Here is a 22,604-nt window from a genome sequence, read left to right on the forward strand (position 1 = left end):
CCCCCCCCCAGCCAATCAATCTACTTGATATCACATTCTTTTTGACATTTTCTTTTCATGTTGTACCCATGATACCTAGTGCCTGGGCAATTACAATTATGCGGTTTCTTTATGGATGTATCATTAATATCATTTCTAATACCATAGAAGCGAGACATGAGATATGCTTAATAAATCCAATTTCAACACAGTTCTCTGATTTGAGATGCATGGTTCTTAGCTGTCTTGATAACCCTGGAGATCTATATAGACATTCGAGTAGATACTAGGTGCTTACGTAGATACCAAGATCTCTATTCCGAGCTTGATACTTGATACAATAATAGGAAGTAAATAAGACATTCATTCATAAATGATATCGAGACAGAATTTCTTGCTTTAACACCAAAGTCGGAAAGACAAAAAGAGACAAAAATCCCTCACATAAAGAACACAATATGATAAAAGCACCGCGGCGACATCAAAACAAGACAAGACAAAATTCCGCGATGATGGTAATAGTGATGGCAATGATGAAGTATATCAGATGTAAGTATGAATTCGAGTTCAGGATTGTGATTGTTGTTTAAATAATTAAGATACAGGCGTCTAGCCCATAGCCATTTCGGCGCGAAGTTTCTCCAATTCGGCTTCTTCATCGTCTTCTTCTTCTGTTTGTTTGGCTTTGCCTTTGCCGACTAGAAAGTCGTGAGTTGTTTGTCTTTAGAATATATATATATATATAAAGAGAGGGGAAGGGGAACTCACGCTCTCCATTCGCAGCCGCAGGCAGCCGATTGAGTTGATCGGCCACAGGGACAGTGCCCGTCTTGAGCATTTGCTCGTCTATAGCTTCCTGCTCCAATTGATCCAAATCATTCTCCAGCTCGTCTTCGTCTGGCTGTTCGCCTAGCGGCGTGCTTGTGATGGCATTTGCGATTTCCTCGGCGAGTTGTTGTTGTTCTCGTAATTTGTCCCTGTTTAAGATTAGTCTATTTGTGATCTTGATGAAAAAGGGAGATGCAGTGGAAAAGAATATAATACTCACATCATCGTATCAACCTTGTCCATCGTGAGACCGTCGTGCATGCGCTTCATGGCATTTCCGGCATTGTCCATGGCATACAGTGTTTCCTGGTTAATATTGGCAGTTTCGATCGAATAAACTTGTTGTTCGAGCTGAATGATCTGGTTCTGGGTCTGTTCGAGGTTCTTCTCATGCAATTTCTTCCTTCTCAGGGCGGCCTTGGCAACTATAAATTGTCCATCACAAAATCAGTACGACATAAAAGCTTTCTCCCAATCTTCAAGAGTACGAGTATAACGCACCATTCTTATTCGACGTGACATTCTTCTTGGCTATCCCCTCTTGCTCTGCGATCTGATTTTCCAAGTGTTTCTCTCTCTTCTGCAGCATTTCGAGCTGTGCCCGGAGTCCCAGAATGGCTTCCTTGGGCGCATCTCTGCGCTTTTGCGCGGACTGGCCACCGAACCACGACCACATCTTGCTGGGGGTTCAGACAGTCGTAGAGTCTTCTTGATTTCCTGTTACTGAAGAGATAAATGACCCTGTCCCTTTATGTGTGTTCTCTCGGTTATAACGACCACCGCCGAGGAGGGGAATCGAAAACACCAACCAACTTCCTTATCGGCACTGGCCGTTGCTCACGGGCAAAGAAAAAGAAAAAGGTCAGGCGGATATTGATACAAACCTGTTCAGGCAGCAAAGCAACAGGCGGTGGTAGTATGTCGCTCGTTTTGCGCGCAACACAACGTGGTAGCCTGGGAAGCAAGCAGGCATGGATGATACGGCGTTCCCCTCCAAGTCTCCGTATGACATCTTTCCGCTGCCGGGCCCAGGCCAAGCCCACGCGCCAATCGGAGTGGTGCGATCACGTGTGCATTTCCTACATATCATTATCCAGCAGCCTCGAGAATAATTGATTTACTGCTTAGTAGGACTTCTTTTTTTAATCATTCGGAATATGCTGTCTAATAGCTGATTTTGCACTAGCACGCTACTACTGAACAATACACAATGAATGGCCCACTACCAACCCGCCTTGTCTTCATGCACGAGCTGCCATCTCTCCCTTTACATACCAAAGTCAGATTTCTAGGATGGTACGCCGAAATTATGAATACCTAGAATTGTTGTTCAATACTAACATACGAGATCAAAGCGTTGCACGATATGATATCAAGCAAGGCAGACTGGAGCTCGAGCACAAGTTCTCCTCTCCTACCAAAGACGCAAAAAACAAAAGCCGCCGTAGTAGTGACCATACTACGAAAGTGCTAGTTGACATTTACCACGTCCTCGACACCATCAAAGCAGATGAATTGCAAATCGGCACTTGGCTGAATGTCTTTGGATATATTAGACCTGAGGATTTGCAGGGAGAAAGGGATGATGCTGCTGTCTACGTGCAAGCCGTCATGATATCTGATGCCGGTGCCATACGTGTTGCTGAATACGAGCAGAGCGTGTCGGATATGCAAGCAATAAATCGGAGGTTTCGACGGGGCCTTTGATTTATCTTTGTGTTTCGGTTGGTTTCTTCACCACTATACCGAGCTCAGCATTCATCTACGTATGAGACTTGCTCCATGAAAACAACCTGAAGGGCTTGCAACTTTTCCAATTTAGGGCCTCGAAAACAACAAATCAGTCGAGGCTAAACCACATCAACACATTTATCTTTTCCATTGATAGGCTGACTTTTATTGGATTATTATTCTTCGACATTTATTCGAGCAGCGTTGCCCTTTTCGATATCTTCAACTGCAACGCCACCTTCGACCTCTCTAGGTTTTCTCCTGCCCTTCAGCTTCATCTGATCCTCTTGCATCATACGAATAAATCCGCTCTTTTGACGTATTTTGTGCCCGTATTTCCAGAATATAAACGGGATCGGAATACAGGCCACCTCCAACAGACCGAGAAGGGTGCCGGACCAGTTAGGGCCCAAATTATCGTACATGTATGTGCCCACCAAAGGCATAATGCCACCAAGAACACTTCTCACAAGGGAATTACCTGCTAGTGCAGAAGCTGCAAAAATACCGTAACTGACTGTCAGGTAGTTAGAAGAGTAAATAAAGACGGCTGTATTACCAGCACCGAAAAAGATGCCAGCAGCGATTGGGGCCGGCCAGGGAATTGAGGCGGGGGCACACGTCCACGCAAACCACAACTCGCCGATGGGGATCAGAATTGAGCCGATGCAAATCACCGACACCATGGCCTCTGGATATACTTCGCCGGTCTCGGGGTCTTTCTTGTGTCTCTGGATCATCCGTCGGTATAGAGGCTCCATAGTGATTGTCGTCATTGCTCCAATGCCGATTCCCAGGAATGCTAAACCAGATACTCCGAGACTCCACCCTCTGATATCACCGAATACAATCGGATATGACGTGAAGCATAAGTATAGGATACCATAGACGACTCCAATATACAGATTCCAGAATATACTATATCGAAACAATCAGTTCTCTCTCTGTTGTTTTAAAGAGGGGGCTAGGGCTATACCAGATCGGCTCTAAAACTGCCATGACTAACGGACGGCTTAGGTTGGTCTTCATGGTCTCTATGAGCGGAACCTTGTAGTCGTACCGACAATGCCACCGTGAATCCCCTGTTTCCTTCCGAAGCCGAGCGGCTTTCTTCCGCAAAATGACCGGGGCATATGTCTCTTTCATAACGAGGGAAAATGCTAGAGAAACACCGCCAAGCATGAGACTAATCCAGCATGACCATCGCCAACCAAGATATTGAGTTGCAAAACCACCGAGGATAGGACCAATAACTTGTCGCAACGTCAGTGTTAAGGTTGTACTGCAGAGAATGAATATGGCATACCTGGACCATTAATGGGGCCTATGCTCCAAACCGAGAATGCAAGAGCGCGGTTTTTTGCCGGGACCATGTCGGCCACCATTCCTGGGGCACTGCTGACCATCACACTTCCGGCCAGAGCGCCAATGAATCGGAACACGATGATAACGACCATTGATCTGGCTACGGCAACTGGAATAATCATGACATTGAATACTATCATAGCTCCTACTGTGACCGGTTTCCTTCCCCAGACTTCACTGAGCGGAGCCATCACGACAGAGCCTATTGCCAGGCCCAAAAGGTAGAATGTCAAACCCAAGGTGACAATGGTATCGGTGGTGTTGAATTGCTCGACGATCTGCGAGGTACCGGAGGTATAACTCGTGGAAAAAAGAACACTATATTCATCAAAATGTTAACCCATCTAATCTGCCCTGCGTACTGAAGGTGCCTATCAATGGATGATTGAATCGGCACAAACATACATCACCAATGTATTCCAAGACAAGAACCCGATGCACATTGCTCTATAGGGCAGGGACCAATTCCATGGGTTCTCAGGGTCATTTTCACCATCCCAATCAATCTCAAAGTCTGGATCGGTCGTTCCCGTTGTGCCTGCGGTGGTGATTTTGCGAGCCTTGGAGGTATGCGATACTCGAGAGATTTGTGGCGTTAGCAATCCGTCGCCTGTTCCTCTGAGCTCAGGATGGACCTGGCGCTCGCTGCGAACGGGCTGGATTTCGTATAGACTGTCACTGTCTGAAGATCCCACGGATCCTCTTTGTTGGCCGTGCGCCGCCATTGCCTTTTCACTATCCTTTGTCCATTCTGTGGATTTTTCGTTGTTGCTGCTGCTGTCAGCGGCTGGGGAAGTTGTTTTAGTAGCCATTTTGTAACCCATGAGATGAGGGTTTCAAGCGTCAATGACTTGCACTTGAGATATGAGCCGGAAAACAGTGCAGCCCTGCCGTTCTGCGATATCAGACTCGGAGGATAAGAGGGAAAAATTATAGCTTCAATTCAAATATGTAGTCAATATTCCAAGTATATAATATGAAAACTCGCGCCCGCAAGAGGAGAGGAAAGCAACGCAGACAGTTGCAGGCAGTCCCAGGCGGAAATTTTTATTTACCAGAACTTAGAAGTGCCTGGAAGAGGAAAGTGTGGAGGGTCCATGGATGAGGGCTCGCACCGAAAGCCGGAGGCCAAACTGCCGTATTGGGGAAAGTAGCGCTTCGTATCCCAATTGGGAAAAACCGTCTGGAAAGAATCCCGACTTTACATCCTTACATATCATGACTCACTGAGCACTCGATCAGGAAGCCGGCTGTCGAGTGATAGATCCAGTATACAGAGAATTCGATACATCATATCGGATGGAAGTTTATGCCTGCGAGTGAGCTCCCAGAACGTGTCCAGCTATGATACATCTAATTGCATTGCAATAACCGCCATGAGTCTTTAGAGCTTTGTACCCAGGTAAGTAAGTTATACTCATTCGCCGGTCAAGGTTCACACTCTCAAGAAAGTCGGGAAATTTACGCCGATTTTATATCGGGGCCAATGCCATTATGCCATCCATAATACATACGTATGCATTGGTGCCTAGGGCACCCTTTGTTAACTACCTAACGGCCGTTTCCTTTGTTACTGGGTAGAAGCGTATGGCGTAATGCGGGATTCTAATTGTAAAATGTGTTCATTTTAGGGTCACCTCTAGCTTATGCGTCATGATATATATGCACAGGAGATAGAAAACCAGTGACTTTCTCAAAATCCCTCGAGTTCTGTACAGAAGGCACATGTGGAGGGAAGTGGGAGCGACACGTCTCCTTCAGAAGAAAAGACGAGGGATGAGAGCATATCCAGCGTGGCATTCAAACGGCTTTGCGTAGAGTCCACGGTACCAAGTTCTCACTGATCAGTGAATATATAACTCTTGCAGCTCAATGTGTCGTCTCTGTGACGTTTGCGAGGATCTTGTCGAGTAGGCAAACACTTTGTTTAGGGATTCTTCGAGTAATCATCGCTAAGGCCGACATGGCATGTGTGCCACTTAGACAACTCTAATGTTCGGCTTATCGATGACTGGTAGAAGAGAGAAATAACTGTCCTCGGCATTGCAGACAGTATTACACCGCCATGTATGTCGAATCGGTCACGCGCCAGATCTTACCGAGCGGATTGCTGGGCTTGTTGACGACGCTGGTCGAGGATCTGCATTCTCAAATTCTCCGCAGCAACCTCGACATCGAGTACAGAGCCGACGCCGCGTCTCCACGTATCTTCCAGACCGGCAAGTTCCCCATGCCCAGCCTCTTGAGCAAGCTTCCTGTCTTTATGAACGTTTTCAACAGCCTGCTTAGTATCCGCCAACTCCTTCTCGACATCACGCAAGATGTCCTCCAACTGGGAATTGCCGATGAGCCATGCATTCTTGCCATGTTCTTCAAGAAGGGTAAGGTTGTTGTGGCGCATGGACAGATGCGAGCTTGATATGTACGCTTTGCGCAAAGTGGCCTTCCATTCTTGCAATGCTTTGGAGGCTTCGTCTTCTGTGTTGGAGGGACCCTCGGGCGCTTCTGGCGCTTCGTAGCGGGACAGGTCGATCCCACCCGTTAGTGGGAGACCAGCTTCTTTCCGAGCGAGCTCTTGTTCAATGAGCGGTGAAAAGCGAGATCCAGGTAACGCTGGAATGGCTGGATGGAGGGTCGAGCTGTGTTCTGGAGACAGCTCTGCGGATATAAGCTTCTGGGCTGTTGCGCGAGCCTGCTCTCCTGGTTCTCCGTCGATGTCTGGGGGTTTTTTTTTCTGCTGTTAGCTGCAAGTAGCACAGTGGGTTTCAGTAGAAGACATACACGGCAGCGATGCATGCCATTCGTTGATGAGAGGCATATTGAGCTATCAAAATTGGTTTGTACGAGATAAATGTGTGTTTATACTGCGTGAAAGGCGAAGATCGATCAATGATGATTTTCTTTGGGAGCTTTGCCCGTGGATGTCTTGGCCATCTCAGGCCTTAAGGCAACGAGGCAAGAAATTATTGACTAGTGCGAAATTGGTTAGTTTATTATGTCAGCACTGTCAACCAATCATATATTGGCATCATCTCCTGCACCAGCTGCAATTTGTAAATGATTTATTCTCGACATTCACCTGGTATCCATGTATCTTGCAAGATGAGTTTAAATGATCAGAAAGACGCTTTGAACCCTACCACTGACGATCCTCAGTCGCAGCGTCAACAGAAATCAAGAAAATCATATCACAAAAAGTCCAAAACAGGCTGTGGGACTTGTCGCTCGCGACGGGTTAAGGTGTGCTTTGCTCCCTATTTGTATATGTATTGTTATCGTATAACGGTGATCTGAATAGCTCATAATAAATGATGGCCACAGTGCGACGAGGTTCATCCAATATGTGGGAACTGCGTACGATATGGAGTAGAATGTTTCTACGATAGATTCAAGCCGGGATATCAATACCGACACAACACATCTTCATCTTCATCTCCAACGCCGTCAAATGTGGCTACAAGCAGATCCCCAAGGCATCTACTCGAGCTTCAGCTCATGTCTCAATTCATAACAAAAACCGTTGACTCCTTGCCGACTTCAACCCAACCAGAGTTGGCTAAGGTGTGGCGCGAAGATGCACCTCGATTAGCTATGAAGCACCCAGCTCTTTTAGATACTATATTTGCCTTGGCATCTTTGCATCTCACATTAACTCAGCCATCGAGTAACTGCTCTGACGCGCATTGCCAATACATGGACTCTGTGCTCAAAGCCCACCGCGAGGAAATCCGCAACGTTACTTTGTCTAATGCGGATGCTGTATGGTTTACATCCAGTCTACTGCGCTTCACTATTTTTGCTAGACTTCAAGAACGGAACATTGAGCCGTACACTCTCCCGGGAGAATGGCTTAGCCTGATGAGCATGGCAGGCTCAACTTTTCGATCTATATGGACATGCGTTAGAGAGAACCCCGGCTCTGAAAAGCTAGTGACAATGGAATTGTTTCGTGCTTCTATCCTCGCCCAGGAATGGCACAAGCAGCCCGACGATGTCAGTCCTCGAGCATTTGCACACTTGCTCGAACGAGCCATGCCTCGTGACGAACTTGAGCCGTGGGGCTCGGAAATTAGTGAAACATATGCGCAGGCAGTCGAAGCCCTGGGAAATATCAAATATGCTATTGACTCTAAGCAAGCGACAAAATACGTTACCATGCGTCTTGCTGCATACCTAGGACTTCTGCCTCCAAAATTCGGCCAGCTCGTACTCGACAAACAACCCCGTGCTCTCGTAATATTTGCGCATTATTTCACTCTGATGGCGGACTACACCGATGTATGGACAATAGGAGCCACGCCCCAGAGAGAAATAACAGGTCTTTCATCACTTATTCCTGAGGATTGGCAGCCATTGATGCATTGGCCGCTTTCTGTCCGCGATAGCATACGGTCAGCGTCAAACATGGAAGCGATTAATGACCTGAGTCAATTTACAATATGATTTGTATTATAATTTCTGCCTGTAGAGGGTTTTTGAAAAGCATTAATTGGGGTCCGAAATTGTGATATTGCGGCTTATCTTTCCTATCTTTCCTATCAAGTACATATTGCCTGTCGGTTAGACTGAAATCAGTATCCTTGTCGCGACGAGAGTCAGTGAGAAGAACGATTTGATGAAGCACAAGCTGATGCTCACCTCTGACAGCCTGGGAAGCTCCGGCACTTTTCTTATGGAGTCGAGGCTGACGGTTTATACATAAAATATTGGTTGCAGACAGCAAGACGTCAGACTGTGCAAAACAAGTCTACGGGTTGCTAGGATTTGAGGGGTACAACAGCACCGTTTGAGGTTTCATCCATGATTTCAACCATCACTTGGCATGAACGCCACTTTGCAGAGACACACATGGATGTTATCTGAATTCAAGGTCCGATTGGTGGACGATTGTTGTACATATATCTACTATCTGCACCGCTTGCATATTGAGGTGTGATTAGATTTTACACTATTGCGCAGATGCCAGTCACCTAGGTATTTAGCATGAATATAATCTTAAGCAAGTTCTGCTGGAAAGGTGAATATTTTGCCGAATGAAAGGCTTTAAATCATAAGAATAGAGCGAGTATTACAGTCCGTCCATATGTAATCATTATGATCTGAAAGTGAATGGGCATTTGGCTAGTTAGAAGCTGCAGCGCCCTGATGGTTTAGTGATGCCCTCCTAGTAATGAGATCTTCACCACTCACTGGCATTGTCGGCCATGGAGCCCCATCATTCTACAAGTCAAACCCATCCGAGACTCTCATGGTGTATGATTCTTCATGAGGAAATTATAGTTTCCCGAACTCTCATTTTTCTTCAAATCGTCATTGTCTTGCGAACACCCTACCGCCGCCGAAGTCAGAGAAGCCGCAGATGCGATAAGGCGTTCTACAATAGAAGAAAGCAAGCTATACTCCCCAATTCCCGTTCCCTCCTTGAATCTGATGGTCAACGTTGGTCGCAGACCCATTATTCCAGAGGGCCAGTGCTTGTGGATAATCCGAACATACCTTGACGATAGCGTGCCTGTTATGGAAGTCTATGGATGGTGGAGAAATGACAGAGATAATTTCCTACATGGAGTTGGTGAATGGTGCTACCTTTGAACAGAGATGGAACACTCTATCAGCTTCTGACAAACTAAGCAAATGTGACCAACTGCACCATATGGTCGATGCCCTGTGCAGGAGCGAGCAAGATCCGTCAGATTGCTTGATCGCTTTGTTCTAATCCATGCCAGCCTGTCTTTGCTAACAGAACTGATTCTAAAAGGTCATATTGATCGTCAGTCTCAAAAAATATTCCATGACTGGTTTTTAAATCTTAGGCGAAAAAGCACAGCCCTGTTGTAGCCCATCCAATGCAGTCCAGGTATTCCCAACGATGTGAGAATCCATTTCACTCACAGCGACGTTCACGCTAGTATTATCCTTATAACTCCAGCTAGAGTAAGGCAACCCCGTGTTCTAGCTCTGACTGATTCTGAGCAATGCGGAATACTGGGAGTATTGCAAAGCTCGCTGAATAGTAGAGATAGATGGAGAATGGCAAACAGAGCATCTTCCCAAGATTTCGGAACGGTATGATGACTCATAGATATTGAGATTACTTCTACCTGAGCCTTGGGGGGTTTGAGACTGGGTATAAGTGAAGATGAATCCCTTACTCACTCTGAGAGTAAGGTTCAAGAACCGTAACTAGTTGTTGCATTTTAAATATGCCTATGTATTACCTAGGTACACAAATATGAGCATAACTTTTGCACAACGGAATTGTATACCAAGTCCTATACTAGGAGTCACCTAGGTATCAGGCGACTTCACTAAAAAATATACCACCACCACTGATTTTACAGCCAAGGGAGGCTTTGTGTCACTATAGATATTGGCTACATATAACTAGTGCGTGGATGCTATATGATATATCCCGACAAAGTGTTAGGTAGCATCGCAGTTTATCGGTCCAATCATGGGTTTTCATTTGCTCGACTTCTAACTAGATGAGGTGGTAGCAGAGACTATCGGATCAGCTGTGATTGATACTTCATTGCATTAGCTGCATGTACCACCGCGCATATCGTCCATGCTGTATAGGGAGTTAATATCAGACTGAGCCTCGGGATAATTGATTGCTTTGCTGGAGGTACCTAATAGCCTAAGGGCCCCCTCCCCGCATTCCTGCTCTCACCAAAAATAAATGAATAAATAGTAGTTAGTGCTACTTTTATCACTGCGATAGTGGCCACTCGCTAGTTGACGCTTGATGTATAGCAGCTAAATTAGTTGGTCTCCTGGCTTTACAGGCATCAAGGGCTGGCTGCCTATCATGTGAACCTCTGGCCAGGTACTCCCCGCTGTCCGTCCACTCGTTTCCCTTAAATAAAAGGGCCACGTCCGATTGTACTGCTGCACTTTCACAGTACTTACAAATATATGCATTAATCCGCACAGACAACAACTTAGCTGGGATGGCGCGCTCTGGCTTCATCGTCGCCCTTTCGGTGGGCGCTGCATTTGGGCTGCTGTTCCTCTTGCAGCTGGTTGTAGATATCGACCTGCCAATTGGAAACCCTGCTCCGGCTTATTCGCCTCCTCACTTGAATGAGAACTACAAGACCTTTTTCGAGCAATCATCAAGGGCCGACGATAGCGTTTTCCTGTTGGGCGCCGGTAAAGCTGATATTACCGGGTAAGCTTGTCGCCTTCTGTCCGTTTTCGCTGGACTGTGTAAATACATCGACTGACCTCAATTTTAGGGCCGTAGTCGAGGTCAATCTGAATGGATATGCCAATATCAGCCAAGTTGGATCAGGTGTGCGGCAGAGAATGTATGCGCGGACATTCATCATTGCCGATCCAGACAATACAACCAATACTTTCATCTACCTCGTTCTTGATGCCCAATCCGGCGATACTGCTGTTCGAAACGGTGTCCTGCAGGGGATAGCAGCCCTAGGGGGAGAGTATGCCCGCTATGGCGAGCATAATATAGCCCTGAGCGGAACCCATGCTCACTCTGGAGTCGGCGGGTGGATGAATTATTTATTGCCTCAGGTTCCATCCCTGGGATTTGACAAGCAGAGCTACCAGGCGATGGTTGACGGTGCGCTGCTATCCATCCAGCGAGCCCATGAAAGCCTGACACCGGGCCAGTTAACCATAGGCAACATCGAAATCCCCGACGGCAATATCAACAGAAGTCCTTATTCTTATTTAGCAAATCCGGAGGAAGAGAGAGCCAAGTATGAGTATGACACGGACAAGACAATGACCTTATTACGCTTCGACCGCACGTCCGATAGTAAGACTTTTGCTGTCTTGAGTTTCTTCTCTGTCCACGGCACCTCGCTTTATGAGAACAACACCCTCGTTGCAGGAGACAACAAGGGTGTCGCAGCTTATCTATTTGAGCGCAGCGTTGCAAATGATACCAGATTTGCAGATGGGTTTATTGCAGGGTTTTCGCAATCAAGTGTTGGTGACTCCTCACCAAATGTCCTTGGTCCTTACTGCGAAGATACAGGGCTACCCTGTCGTTTTTCGGATAGTACTTGCAATGGAAAGACAGAGCTATGTCGCGGACGAGGCCCTTACTTTTATATGAACGATGCCGGCACAAAGAGTTGTTTCGAGATGGGACGACGGCAGTACACAGCGGCCAGGACACTTTATGATCAACTGGATGTTAATGGTACCCAGATAGTTGGGAGCTCAAATGTTGCTTCGTTCCACATTTATCACAATTTTACGGGATATACGTTTCCCTCACCCTTTAACGGATCGACATTGACTACATGCTATGCAGCACTCGGATACTCCTTTGCTGCGGGAACTACTGACGGGCCTGGAGACTTCGACTTTACTCAGAACGGCACTGGGCCAGCCGCAAGTAATCCTCTGTGGGCTGTTGCTCGTGCATTTATACATGAGCCATCTGCAGCGCAGAACGCCTGCCAAGCGCCGAAAGATATTCTCCTTGACGCAGGAGCCGTGAATCTACCATACGCCTGGGCACCCAATATCGTTGATATTCAACTTCTTCGCATCGGACAGCTGATCGTCATCGTGTCCCCTAGCGAGGTCACCACCATGTCTGGGCGCCGTTGGAAGGACCACATACTCAATGCATCCTCAGAAGTTCTAGGCATTACCGATCCGTTGGTCGTCCTCGGCTCTCCGGCCAACACATACGCTCATTACCTGACTACCGAGGAAGAGTATGGCGTCCAACGCTACGAAGGGGCATCTACCTTGTTCGGACCAAATGAGCTGGCCGGGTATATAAACCTGACATTGACTTATCTCCCCCACTTAGGAAGCCAGTCATCTGTAGCCGCATTGCCACCACTAGCTCACGGCCCAGAGCCTCCTATTAACACAAACGTCTCTCTTGACTTCATCACCGGAGTCGTGTACGACAATCCAACTTCAGGCTACTCCTTTGGCGATGTTATATCTACGTCTCCCAACATCACGTACGGTCCCGGTGACACACTCAATGCGACTTTTGTTGGCGCCAATCCACGCAACAATCTACGACTAGAGGGCACATTTGCTGCCGTCGAGTGGTTCAACGAGACTTCGAGTATGTGGCAGACAGTACGCACGGACGCCGACTGGAACCTTGTCTATCATTGGGTACGAACCAACACCGTGCTTGGCTATAGTAATGTTATCATGTCCTGGAATATTGAAGACAGCTACTATGCGCTGGATGACCCGAATCCCGTGCAGAGTGGCTCTTATCGCCTGCACTATTATGGTGATTCCAAGAGCGCCCTGGGTAAAATAACGTCCTTTGAAGGTATAAGCGGTACGTTTACAGTTGAGGCTTAGCGGACAGCAGAGTAGTCTTTCAAGTCTTGTCTCTGGAAATAGCTTCGGGCTATTAGATAGTTTAATGTTACGTACGGTTGTCAGTCATTAAGTGAAAATAACTGCACTGCTGTTTCTTAGACGTGCAACTTAGACCAACCACGTCTTTAAAGCAAGCTATAAGAAGAATAGGACTTCGCATGATTGCGACCTAACGGCCGTCTGCAGGCTGCAATTGGCATCTCTTCCAAGCTAGCGAGCAAGCGAATGACATCATCGCTGAGTAGCGTTGTTTCAAGACAAACTCAAAGTCTCCCAAGGTCTCGATGGGCCGATAAGGCAGCGTATGCTATATTTACACAACTCTATGATCGTAGAGTCGCATCCATTGATGTGTTCGATCTAGGCTAGCCGGGATAGATCGGCCAATCGCAGAGCTCCGCTGGATGCAATTCCTGAAATAAACATTCGCGCTAAATCTATGTGGCCAATAGGAATGACTCAAGCGATCCGGATGCACAGGCCAGGTATGACCCACACCATGTTTATTCCGTATATGGTATAGTGGATCCACCAATTCCCACACGAGGGCGCCTGCTTTCTGCTGCTGAGAGCCAATCATTGCTTGCCCCGTCCTGGAGCTTGAATCACTGGGCTGTAGTCATGGCTATAATTATGTATCTTCACGCTTCATGTCTGTAATTACTTCTGTTTCAACACTGTCCTTCTTGATGTGTCCAGAGTGGTCCTTTGTTTCCTGGCTCGCTCTTTAAATACAGACTCTCCCAGCCACCCTGTCATGTTAGACGTTAGAACAATGCCATTTTTCTTTTCAGTCCTTCCTCTCTCCAGATCTTTGAGCTTTTGTATTTCTGTCTCTCGCTTTGCGCGAACCCTCTCACTCGCTCATTTTCCAAATAGTTACCTGGGCACTTTCTTACCCTGCCCCTTTTCTATTGCATTTTTCTAGGGTGGTTTCTTGCTTCAGCCTTCCATTTGATGATCAAGAGCTTTTTTGCCTTTTCCCTTTTAACATTCATTCTACCATAGAATTATTGTTCTTTGGTGCTGCTTACTCTCTGACTACATAGTGAAATAAGGTAGTCAGGGCTCAGAGTCACTCACATCAATAATTTCTCTTCTGCTTCAATTACAGCACATCTCCTTTCCTGTCTCTTTTCTGGCTGGTCCATCCTCATTCTCCGCCAAAAGCTTCTTTGTTTCAGTCTGTCGTTTTCTTTCTGATGTTAATTTACTAATATTCGAAGAAACCCCCCAAAATTACCCCAAACTGAAAACTTGGATATCAGATATCCTCTCTCATTCGTTCCAAAATGAAGCCATTCGCTTCATTCTCAACCATTCTAATGGTGCTGTTGATAGCAATCAGCAACACTGCCACTTCGTTGCCTCTTGAGAAACCCCGAATTAATCGCAGACAGGGCACCACCACCCCTACCCCCAATCATTCACTGACAACTACCACCACGACAACGTCCTCTCCGCCCACCAGTACTGGTGCTACTAGTTCACACTCTGTACATATGCCTTTGGTTGCAGTGACATCAGTTACAACTACGGACATTACGTCGGCTACAAGCTCGGATCCTGCTACTTCAACCCCTACTACTTCAACCCCTACTACTTCAACCCCTACTACTTCAACCCCTACTACTTCAACCCCTACTACTTCAACCCCTGCTACTACAATCCGGACTACTACGACGCCTGCTACTTCAACACCTACTACTTCAGCTCCTGGTACTTCAACGCCTGCTACTTCAACCCCGACTAATACAATTCCTGCTATTACAATCCTAACTACTTCAAATCCTGCTACTTTACCTCTGATTACTTCAACCCCTGCTACTACAATCCGGACTACTACGACGCCTGCTACTTCAACCCCTGATACTGCAACTACCAAAATACCAGATGCAAAAGGCTCTATCATCAGCTTGACTACGCCAATAACCCCTGGTACCAGAGCTACGAGCACGACGAGTACTTCAGCCGTACCTACTACATCCTCTCACTCTGCTATTCCGAGTACTGGCTCAAGCAGCAGTAGTCACAGTGCCAGACGGAGTCCTACAAGCTCTACTGCCGTTGTCGCTGGTACAGGTGCTCCTGCTCCTGCTCCTGCCGCTCTATCTACCGGCACGAACCTTGCACATACAACTAGTGGTTCAAGCACGGGTATCCCTCTATTTTCAACAACAACAACAAGTACAACAAACACTCCGCCACAAGCCACTATTCCCTCTCAAACATCCACGACACGCACAAGCACTCCTGCAAACCAATCCTCTTCTACAGCAAGAGTGCCGCTCGCTCAGGGAGGGCCGTTATCAACCTACAGAATATCTGCAACTACACCAACTACAACCAACCAACCACCAAGCCCAACCACCACGAGCACCCACAATGCCCTTAGCACCTCTTCACCAGCGGGCATACCTACGGTGATCATCAACAGCGCAACAGACACAACCACTGTACCAGGGATGGCCACCCCAACAAGCGCGAGAACATCCACAGTACCAGATACACCTACCGCCGGCGTACCAGCTGAGCCAGCACAGCCCAATTCAGCAACCACCACAACAACAACAACACCAACTCAAGACCACGGAACCTCAACTTCATACATTCGCATGACTTCAACAAACTACGTAACAGCCATAGCCACAGCGACAACCGCAGCAGAACAGCCCGCAAACCCCAACGTCATTGCTACAACTGCCAATCCTTCTTTGACTACTTCTCTGCCCCAGACTGTCGCTACTGCTGGTGGTGGTAATGGTAGTAGTAATAATAATAATGACGCCGCAATCACCGCCACCGCCACCGGCGCCTCTGGCACGGTCACAGTGACAGTAACAGACTGGATGACATCGACTATCACGCAACTACTGCCTACGACAATTACGGAGACGGAGACCGTGACTGTGACTAGTGCTGGGATGGTGGTGACGAGGGTGTTTACGGCTACAGTGACTGCGACGCCAAGTCCTCTGAAGAGGATGTTCTAGTCCTTTTTTCTTCCTTTCCTTCTTTCTTTTGCTTAAGTTGTCTGTCTGTCATTGCTCAGGTTCATTTGATGCTTTCATATGTTTTATGTTTATGTTCTGAAAAGCAACACACTAATAATCAATCCCAGCCTCCAGTTCATTGATATAATCATTTATGTCTGCTTTTTCTGCTCTCTTTCCCCCTCTTTTTTGTCTTTACTCATCTAGACTGACACTGAAATTTTCTTTTATGTACTTTTACGTGCGGCGAGATTGTGTTTTTATTAAAAAAAAAAAAAAGAAAAAAAAAAAAAGTGGAAAAAAAGTGCGGTTGTATACATAGATCATAATCAATTGCAGATACAGCAATAGATACCCAATGATGGCATGCTCGCTTTTCACTCTGAAGTAACTTTATACATTGTATAGTAAGCATATAGTGGTAGGACAACCAAGTGTATTAATCCATTAAAGAATACAAGAAACGCGATGGGGAAATAAAGTCATATCGAGTACAACAACCCCCCATCTTCCATGAATGTCTTTTGAAACTCCTTAAAGCTAGCCCACTGTCTCAACTCCTCCTCTTCCCGCGCGCTAATCCCATCGCCCGCATAGGGCATCGCTTGAAGGTACGCTTCGTTGCCGTTCGGGCTTGGATACGCTGCTGATGCTACCATTGGGTCGGCGAGGAGGGTGGACGCGGCAGCATCGACGTTTAGCATGTCAATGTTGTTGTTAACTACGTTTTGGTTTATGTTCAACTCGTCCTTTTTGATATTGATATTACTACTGCTGATAGTGGCGGTCTGGATTGGGTCTCCGCCGGTTACACCCACGCCCTCGAGACGAACGAGGATGTCAAGGAATGTGCGAAGGTAGTTTTCGGCGTCGCTTGTGGAGAGTGGTTGCGCGCCTGGTTGGGGGGTCGGAGTTGTGGCGGTGGTCGTTGATGTACCGGTGATGGGATCTGTGGTGGTTTGCAGTGTGGTATTCAGCTCTTGAGGAAGGCTGAGAAGTGTCGAGGCGATTTGCCGGACTTTCTGGGTCTGGACAATTACTGACATTAGTGTGCATGATTCAAGCGGGATTTGAAAATTTGAGTACGTACAAAACTGGCCCCATTCGGTTCTATATGGATTTCTTGCACGCTCTTGAGTAGACACAAGAGGTCTTTGATTACTAGTCCGCGCTCCTGCCGCATCATGTATCCCATATGATCCGTTTGCGCATGAACTTCCGCATCTGGTGCTGTTGTCGTCGTATCGCCCGGTTCATACTTGATATTGGACGTGGTGGTGGCACCTAGAGAAGACATCTGGGTTGAAGGCATTAATATTGGAGTATTTGATGCCGAAGAAGAAGCAGCTCTTTTCTTCTCGAGCCTGGTGTGGCCATCGAATAGGGTCCAGTATTTATCGACAAGGTAAGATCGCGTTGATAACTGGCTTATGTATATATTGACCTTTTGTATTTCATACTGTATCTTCCGCCGTTCTTGGTCACGGTTCGTCACGCCATCTCCGTAGGCTGGAGGCCAGCCACCAAGATTCATCAGAGGAGGAGATAACTGCTGAACCTGCTGCGGATGATGTAATGAAAGTTCTGGGGGCAGGTCTGCTGTGATGGTTTTCGCTTGTTGCAGGGATTCCCATATCAACTGTCTTTGGTTATCCCAGCTCATCGCTCCGCTACTGTTAAAAGCAATCTCCAATGCCAGTAATGAATTGTAGCACTGAAATATGCGCACGTTGGCGTTGAACCCGGTGAGCTGTGGGACAATCCCAATAGGCTGGGAGACACACTGGTTGGCAGAAAGATACTCGTCGTCTACTTCGATTGGAAGAGGAGGGTAGCGGTCTGTCGGGGTTTCAGGAGGAATATATGCTCTGCCATCTGCTGATCCCAGTTGATGAAGTGTCTGGAAACCAGCAAGACAGATATAAAAAAGTCGTCTCCCTTGCTCTTGAACTAACAAATTGTCTGTAGCTTCACTGGGATCGACAAGTTGATATTGTGCCTCAGAAACCGGCGAAGCAGCTACTACCGGACTGAGATTAGCAACGCCTTGCCTGGAGGGCTTATACAGATTGTAGACACGCAAAATAGTCATGCACTCGCCAAGATACATTCGACAGCGCCGCATATTGTATACATAGCTGGAACAAAGCGATAAATGATAACTAATCGCAGCGTCCTCAATTGTGGTGCTCGTATCAAGATAGCCGAGTCCCCTAGCTTGGACGGCAATGTCGTGGCAACGCTTAACCAGAGCCATTGAGTTAGGGTACATGCTTTCTGCAGAATCTGTTCGCAGATGCAACCTTGGCCGACGTGGGAAGGAGGCTACTAGGGTCCCTATCATGGAGGCGAGCAACGCTAGGAATCGTTTGTTAGTCACATCTTCTCTGTTTGCAAATGCCTGTCGGAAAGTAGGTTCATGTGGGACTGGGATGAGAGGGTGAATGAAGAGGAAGTAGTCATCGACTAGGAGCTGCAACGTTGGCAAGGGGCATATCGATTCCCCGGACAGATCTAGCAGGCTCTGTTCCGAGCTCGTATCTGAAGGTAAGATTTTGCTAGTAGGAGCAGGGAGCACTGTTGTTGGTGGCGGTGCTTTTTCCGCCGCTTTAGCTTCGGCTTTTTGCTTCTTGATTGCTTCTGCATGTTTATTTGGTGGACCCCGGCGTTTCTTAGGACGGTTGTAGGTACACGGGATATCCAGAGCAGTACATGACTGGCATGGTGGTCCACCCTCGTCACACTGCAGGCATGGTCAATGAGATGTCTGCATCATGCGTTTCCGGCAAGGATGAATGATTTCTAACCTTGACTTTCCGGATGTTACATGCATCGCATGCTTTCTGCAGCCGGGTTTTACCATCCATTATAGGATGATATCGTCACAGTCTAGAGCCATGTGAATGTAAATATTCGTTATACGTCTGACTGGTAATCTTGAGCTTTGCTGTTCGCCATCGGCAATGACTGCCGAAGAAGACCCGTGGTGACGCAACAGCAGGAATAGAACGAATCAAGGATATTCATATGCCGATTCTCTAGAATGAACGACAACTGGCAGACGAATAGAAGCCGGTCAAGAGAGTCCGAGAGTCGCAGAGAAAAAAGTCCCGGTTGAAATTTCCGACAGCGCAAACTGGACAAGCTTCCTAATATCATAGGGCTAAAGGCCAAATTTACTGTCTGAAAGACAAGACGTGTTTATTTCACGGACTCGTAGAACCCTGCATATAATGCTGGATCGTCAGTGAGACTTGAAAAATAATAGTACTAAGCAAGCACCAAGTTGAGTTGAGTTGACGTCGTGACTCTTTTGGCTCTCTACTGAGTCTACTCCGGCGGAAGTGGGCCCGTGACTAGTCCCTAATATAACTACTGCTAGTATATAATTTATAATTTTCACCCCCCAAACACCTTTTTTATTTCACAAAGTGATTCTAAACTGCTTCCTTACGACAACGAAGTGAACTTCCAAGGTGGTTGACCACGGTATGATTTCAAGACAGATGTCGACTCCGGGATTAATCGACTTAACCGACAGCCCATAACAGATTACTCCCACTTTAGAGTAAACAACCCGCTACCATGACTGATCTAGTCGCATCGAATACTTCTTGTGATTTCTCGGCCTAAAGATCTAGCGACAATGACCGCTTCCCGTTGCTCAGCCTGATTACCTAGATATACCTGTTTATGCAGGGGTTACCTATTGGTGGAAAAAAATGTTGTTCCTGATTGACAAGTCATTCTCCCCGCTGAAGAAAAGCAAGAAAAAACAAGAAAATGCGGGGAGAAATACTTATCGATTCGAGTTATTCTGAAATTTTAACATAAGATGCACAATCTGCCTTCAAGTCTTCATTCTTGTGAATGAAGTTCCTGCGGCATATTGGGATACTTTTTGCCAATATATAATCAGGACTTGTACGGGCTTAGATTTATACAACTAAAATACCTTGAAGCGTGGTCAATAATTTGTCACTCCCAAGATGAGATTCGTTCCGGGATACCTTGCCCTATCCCTGGTCTCTTTGGGGGTTAGGATTAGTGCTAGGCCGGCACCCCTTCCTAAATTTTCTTATATCTTCACATTGTACGTTCAGCATCCTAACACCATAATTATCTGCTAATTTGCCTCTGTGAATAGTGGTGATAGCTATACTGCCACCGGCTTCAACTACACTGGCACCCAGCCCAACTCATTCAACCCAATCGGCAACCCAGCTTTCCCAGGCGACACCACAACGAACGGCGACAACTGGGTTGACTTTTTGATTACTGAATACAACACATCTCTCATCCTCGACTACGACTTTGCTGTTGGCGGCGCTACCATTGACAACTCCATCGTGCCCGCCTATCTCAGCACGGTAGCGTCGTTTGTCCAGCAGGTCAATGATCGTTTTGCCGCACTGTCGCCAGCACCAGCATGGGACAGTGATGATGCATTATTTACTATCTGGTTCGGCATCAACGATATTTCACGAGGCTACGATGCTCAGACATGGGGAAATCTGTCACTTACGCTGGTTGATCGGTACTTCGATACTGTACAGACGCTATATGACGCCGGAGCACGGTATTTTCTTGTCATGACCGTGCCCCCTATCCAGCGCTCTCCATCAATACTAGCTGAAAATACCACCGCCCAGGCCACGACAGCATATGCTGTCGCAAGCTACAACCAGCTCATTGCCAAGGGAGCCGAGAAGTTTCAGGGGAAGAACCCAGGTGCAACGGTGATTGTGTTTGACACTTCTCCGTCATTCAACAAAGCGCTGGACGACCCTACAGCGTATGGGGCACCGAATGCGACTTGTTATAATAGTGACGGAGTCAGTTGTCTCTGGTGGAACGATTTTCATCCCGGGCAGGCGATCCATAAGTTGGTCGCAGAGGCGATAGCTCAGAGAACAGGAATTTGATAGTACATGCTGAACGTATATCAGCAAATGAAACGGCCGTGCATTTAGCATCAAACTTCAATTTCAGTATACCATAGGGCGCTTAACTACTGGTCTTAGAGCCATGCATCAATTGAGCTTAGCCATCGACCTAGCATCGGTTTGGGACGTAGCTTGGAGGCATAAATCAATTATTTATATAGAACGACCAGTGGTAGTTTAACAAGATTGATGCAAAAAGCAAACAATGCCATGGCGCTAGTCCATATTAGAACTACACTAAACCCAATGGAATCTAGTGCGCTCACATGCAACAGAAACTTGAAAGTCGACCATCAGCCAGCAGCGTTTCTTGACCCTCGCTACACCAATATTAGACAGACGTCGACATGTCGAGCCCGGCTAAATTGCGCAACGCAACGTGGTTACATCCCATCAGAGTCAGTCGAACCCACGATCTGCCCAAGTACTGTTTGCAAGCTGACTGTAGGGCCTCTTCTAGGGCATTGTCTACTTTCTTAGACATCCCTTCCTATGGCCTCTCCTCCGCGGACGTTTGCTCCCAGTATTCCTACTCTCCGGCTTTATCTATACGATCCTATTCCTTTTCACATATATCCCGCAAGTCGCCTTTCTTGCCGTCTTCCAAGGCAGCAGTGCCTGGGTGAACGGGGCGTTCCTGGTGCTGGGCGAAGGCGCGGCAATCGTGGCCTTGCTCTTCGAAGCCTTCTTTGTCGACGAAACGCTAGTTGATGTCTTTGATGCCGTGCTTGTGAAGGAAGGCTTTGAGCACCTGGTCAATAGAGAAAGGGTGATCTATCCGGATGGCGCCACACCCGTGCAAAGACTGGGGAAACCAACCACAAGCGCGATATACGCCCCTTTTTCAATGCGGCAGATTATTGAATTTATCGTTCTGCTTCCGCTCAATTTCGTACCGGTCGCGGGCGTGCCCATGTTCTTGGTTCTTACTGGCTATCGGGCCGGCCCATTCCACCACTGGAGATATTTTCAGCTTCTGGACTTTACAAAGGACAAGCGGAAACAGTTTGTTCGCAACCGGCAGTTGAAATACACGGCGTAAGTGTTCTAAACTACTGTTATTGTCAGTTTGTGATTCGGCTTGAACTAACGAGAGGATTGCCTGTAGTTTCGGTACCGTGGCTCTCATCTTTCAACTGATACCCATCCTTTCCATGTTTTTCCTGCTCACCAGTGCTGCTGGCTCGGCTCTCTGGGCTGCAGAAATGGAGAAACATAAAGAGTTTTTCGAGACGCAGAGGCCAGAGGGGGACGGATATGAATATCGTGATGACCCGGTATGAGACGGTATTAGGATTGATAGTATATATGTATATAGCTTTAGTGAAACGAAGTAATTAATGAATAAAATCACAATATTTTCAAATCCCTCGATGTAGTGCTTGAGAGTCGAAGTATTATCCTCTAAGGGCTGGCTTAA

The 22,604-nt window shown here is 47.0% G+C and overlaps 9 protein-coding genes across 9 annotated transcripts, besides 1 other annotated feature; 5 read left to right on the top strand and 4 right to left on the bottom strand.

Annotated features, from left to right (window-relative positions):
- Window positions 1–588: 588 nt before the first annotated feature.
- On the bottom strand, window positions 589–1,483 carry UA08_05588 (Vacuolar-sorting protein snf7; the record flags this gene model as incomplete). The annotated part of the gene is made up of 4 exons (XM_020267875.1): window positions 589–677; window positions 748–956; window positions 1,028–1,232; window positions 1,309–1,483. The coding sequence occupies 4 exons, from the start codon at window positions 1,481–1,483 to the stop codon at window positions 589–591; spliced, it is 678 nt and encodes a 225-aa protein (XP_020119323.1).
- Window positions 1,484–2,017: 534 nt separating this feature from the next.
- Window positions 2,018–2,514, top strand: UA08_05589 (hypothetical protein; the record flags this gene model as incomplete). Its single annotated transcript, XM_020267876.1, has 2 exons — window positions 2,018–2,103; window positions 2,163–2,514. 2 exons carry the CDS (start codon window positions 2,018–2,020, stop codon window positions 2,512–2,514), a joined length of 438 nt encoding a protein of 145 aa, XP_020119321.1.
- Window positions 2,515–2,714: 200 nt separating this feature from the next.
- On the bottom strand, window positions 2,715–4,715 carry UA08_05590 (hypothetical protein; the record flags this gene model as incomplete). The annotated part of the gene is made up of 4 exons (XM_020267877.1): window positions 2,715–3,456; window positions 3,545–3,791; window positions 3,845–4,221; window positions 4,309–4,715. 4 exons carry the CDS (start codon window positions 4,713–4,715, stop codon window positions 2,715–2,717), a joined length of 1,773 nt encoding a protein of 590 aa, XP_020119159.1.
- Window positions 4,716–5,998: 1,283 nt separating this feature from the next.
- UA08_05591 (hypothetical protein) lies at window positions 5,999–6,721 on the bottom strand (the record flags this gene model as incomplete). The annotated part of the gene is made up of 2 exons (XM_020267878.1): window positions 5,999–6,621; window positions 6,685–6,721. 2 exons carry the CDS (start codon window positions 6,719–6,721, stop codon window positions 5,999–6,001), a joined length of 660 nt encoding a protein of 219 aa, XP_020119320.1.
- A 284-nt stretch (window positions 6,722–7,005) lies between these two features.
- On the top strand, window positions 7,006–8,346 carry UA08_05592 (hypothetical protein; the record flags this gene model as incomplete). Its single annotated transcript, XM_020267879.1, has 2 exons — window positions 7,006–7,143; window positions 7,225–8,346. 2 exons carry the CDS (start codon window positions 7,006–7,008, stop codon window positions 8,344–8,346), a joined length of 1,260 nt encoding a protein of 419 aa, XP_020119156.1.
- A 2,510-nt stretch (window positions 8,347–10,856) lies between these two features.
- Window positions 10,857–13,224, top strand: UA08_05593 (hypothetical protein; the record flags this gene model as incomplete). The annotated part of the gene is made up of 2 exons (XM_020267880.1): window positions 10,857–11,077; window positions 11,145–13,224. 2 exons carry the CDS (start codon window positions 10,857–10,859, stop codon window positions 13,222–13,224), a joined length of 2,301 nt encoding a protein of 766 aa, XP_020119318.1.
- Window positions 13,225–14,537: 1,313 nt separating this feature from the next.
- Window positions 14,538–16,238, top strand: UA08_05594 (hypothetical protein; the record flags this gene model as incomplete). The annotated part of the gene is made up of 1 exon (XM_020267881.1): window positions 14,538–16,238. The coding sequence occupies one exon, from the start codon at window positions 14,538–14,540 to the stop codon at window positions 16,236–16,238; it is 1,701 nt and encodes a 566-aa protein (XP_020119319.1).
- Window positions 14,812–15,044: a repeat region (Identified by RepeatMasker using a combination of RepBase library and repeat library created with RepeatScout).
- A 482-nt stretch (window positions 16,239–16,720) lies between the features above and the next one.
- On the bottom strand, window positions 16,721–19,105 carry UA08_05595 (hypothetical protein; the record flags this gene model as incomplete). The annotated part of the gene is made up of 3 exons (XM_020267882.1): window positions 16,721–17,266; window positions 17,329–18,981; window positions 19,046–19,105. 3 exons carry the CDS (start codon window positions 19,103–19,105, stop codon window positions 16,721–16,723), a joined length of 2,259 nt encoding a protein of 752 aa, XP_020118981.1.
- A 1,122-nt stretch (window positions 19,106–20,227) lies between these two features.
- Window positions 20,228–22,508, top strand: UA08_05596 (hypothetical protein; the record flags this gene model as incomplete). The annotated part of the gene is made up of 6 exons (XM_020267883.1): window positions 20,228–20,331; window positions 20,386–21,073; window positions 21,520–21,582; window positions 21,645–22,222; window positions 22,293–22,461; window positions 22,503–22,508. 6 exons carry the CDS (start codon window positions 20,228–20,230, stop codon window positions 22,506–22,508), a joined length of 1,608 nt encoding a protein of 535 aa, XP_020118982.1.
- Between the last annotated feature and the right edge of the window lie 96 nt (window positions 22,509–22,604).

The sequence above is a fragment of the Talaromyces atroroseus genome (assembly GCF_001907595.1).
Source record: "Talaromyces atroroseus strain IBT 11181 chromosome Unknown scaffold_7, whole genome shotgun sequence".
In the NCBI taxonomy this organism is placed as follows: Eukaryota; Fungi; Ascomycota; class Eurotiomycetes; order Eurotiales; family Trichocomaceae; genus Talaromyces; species Talaromyces atroroseus.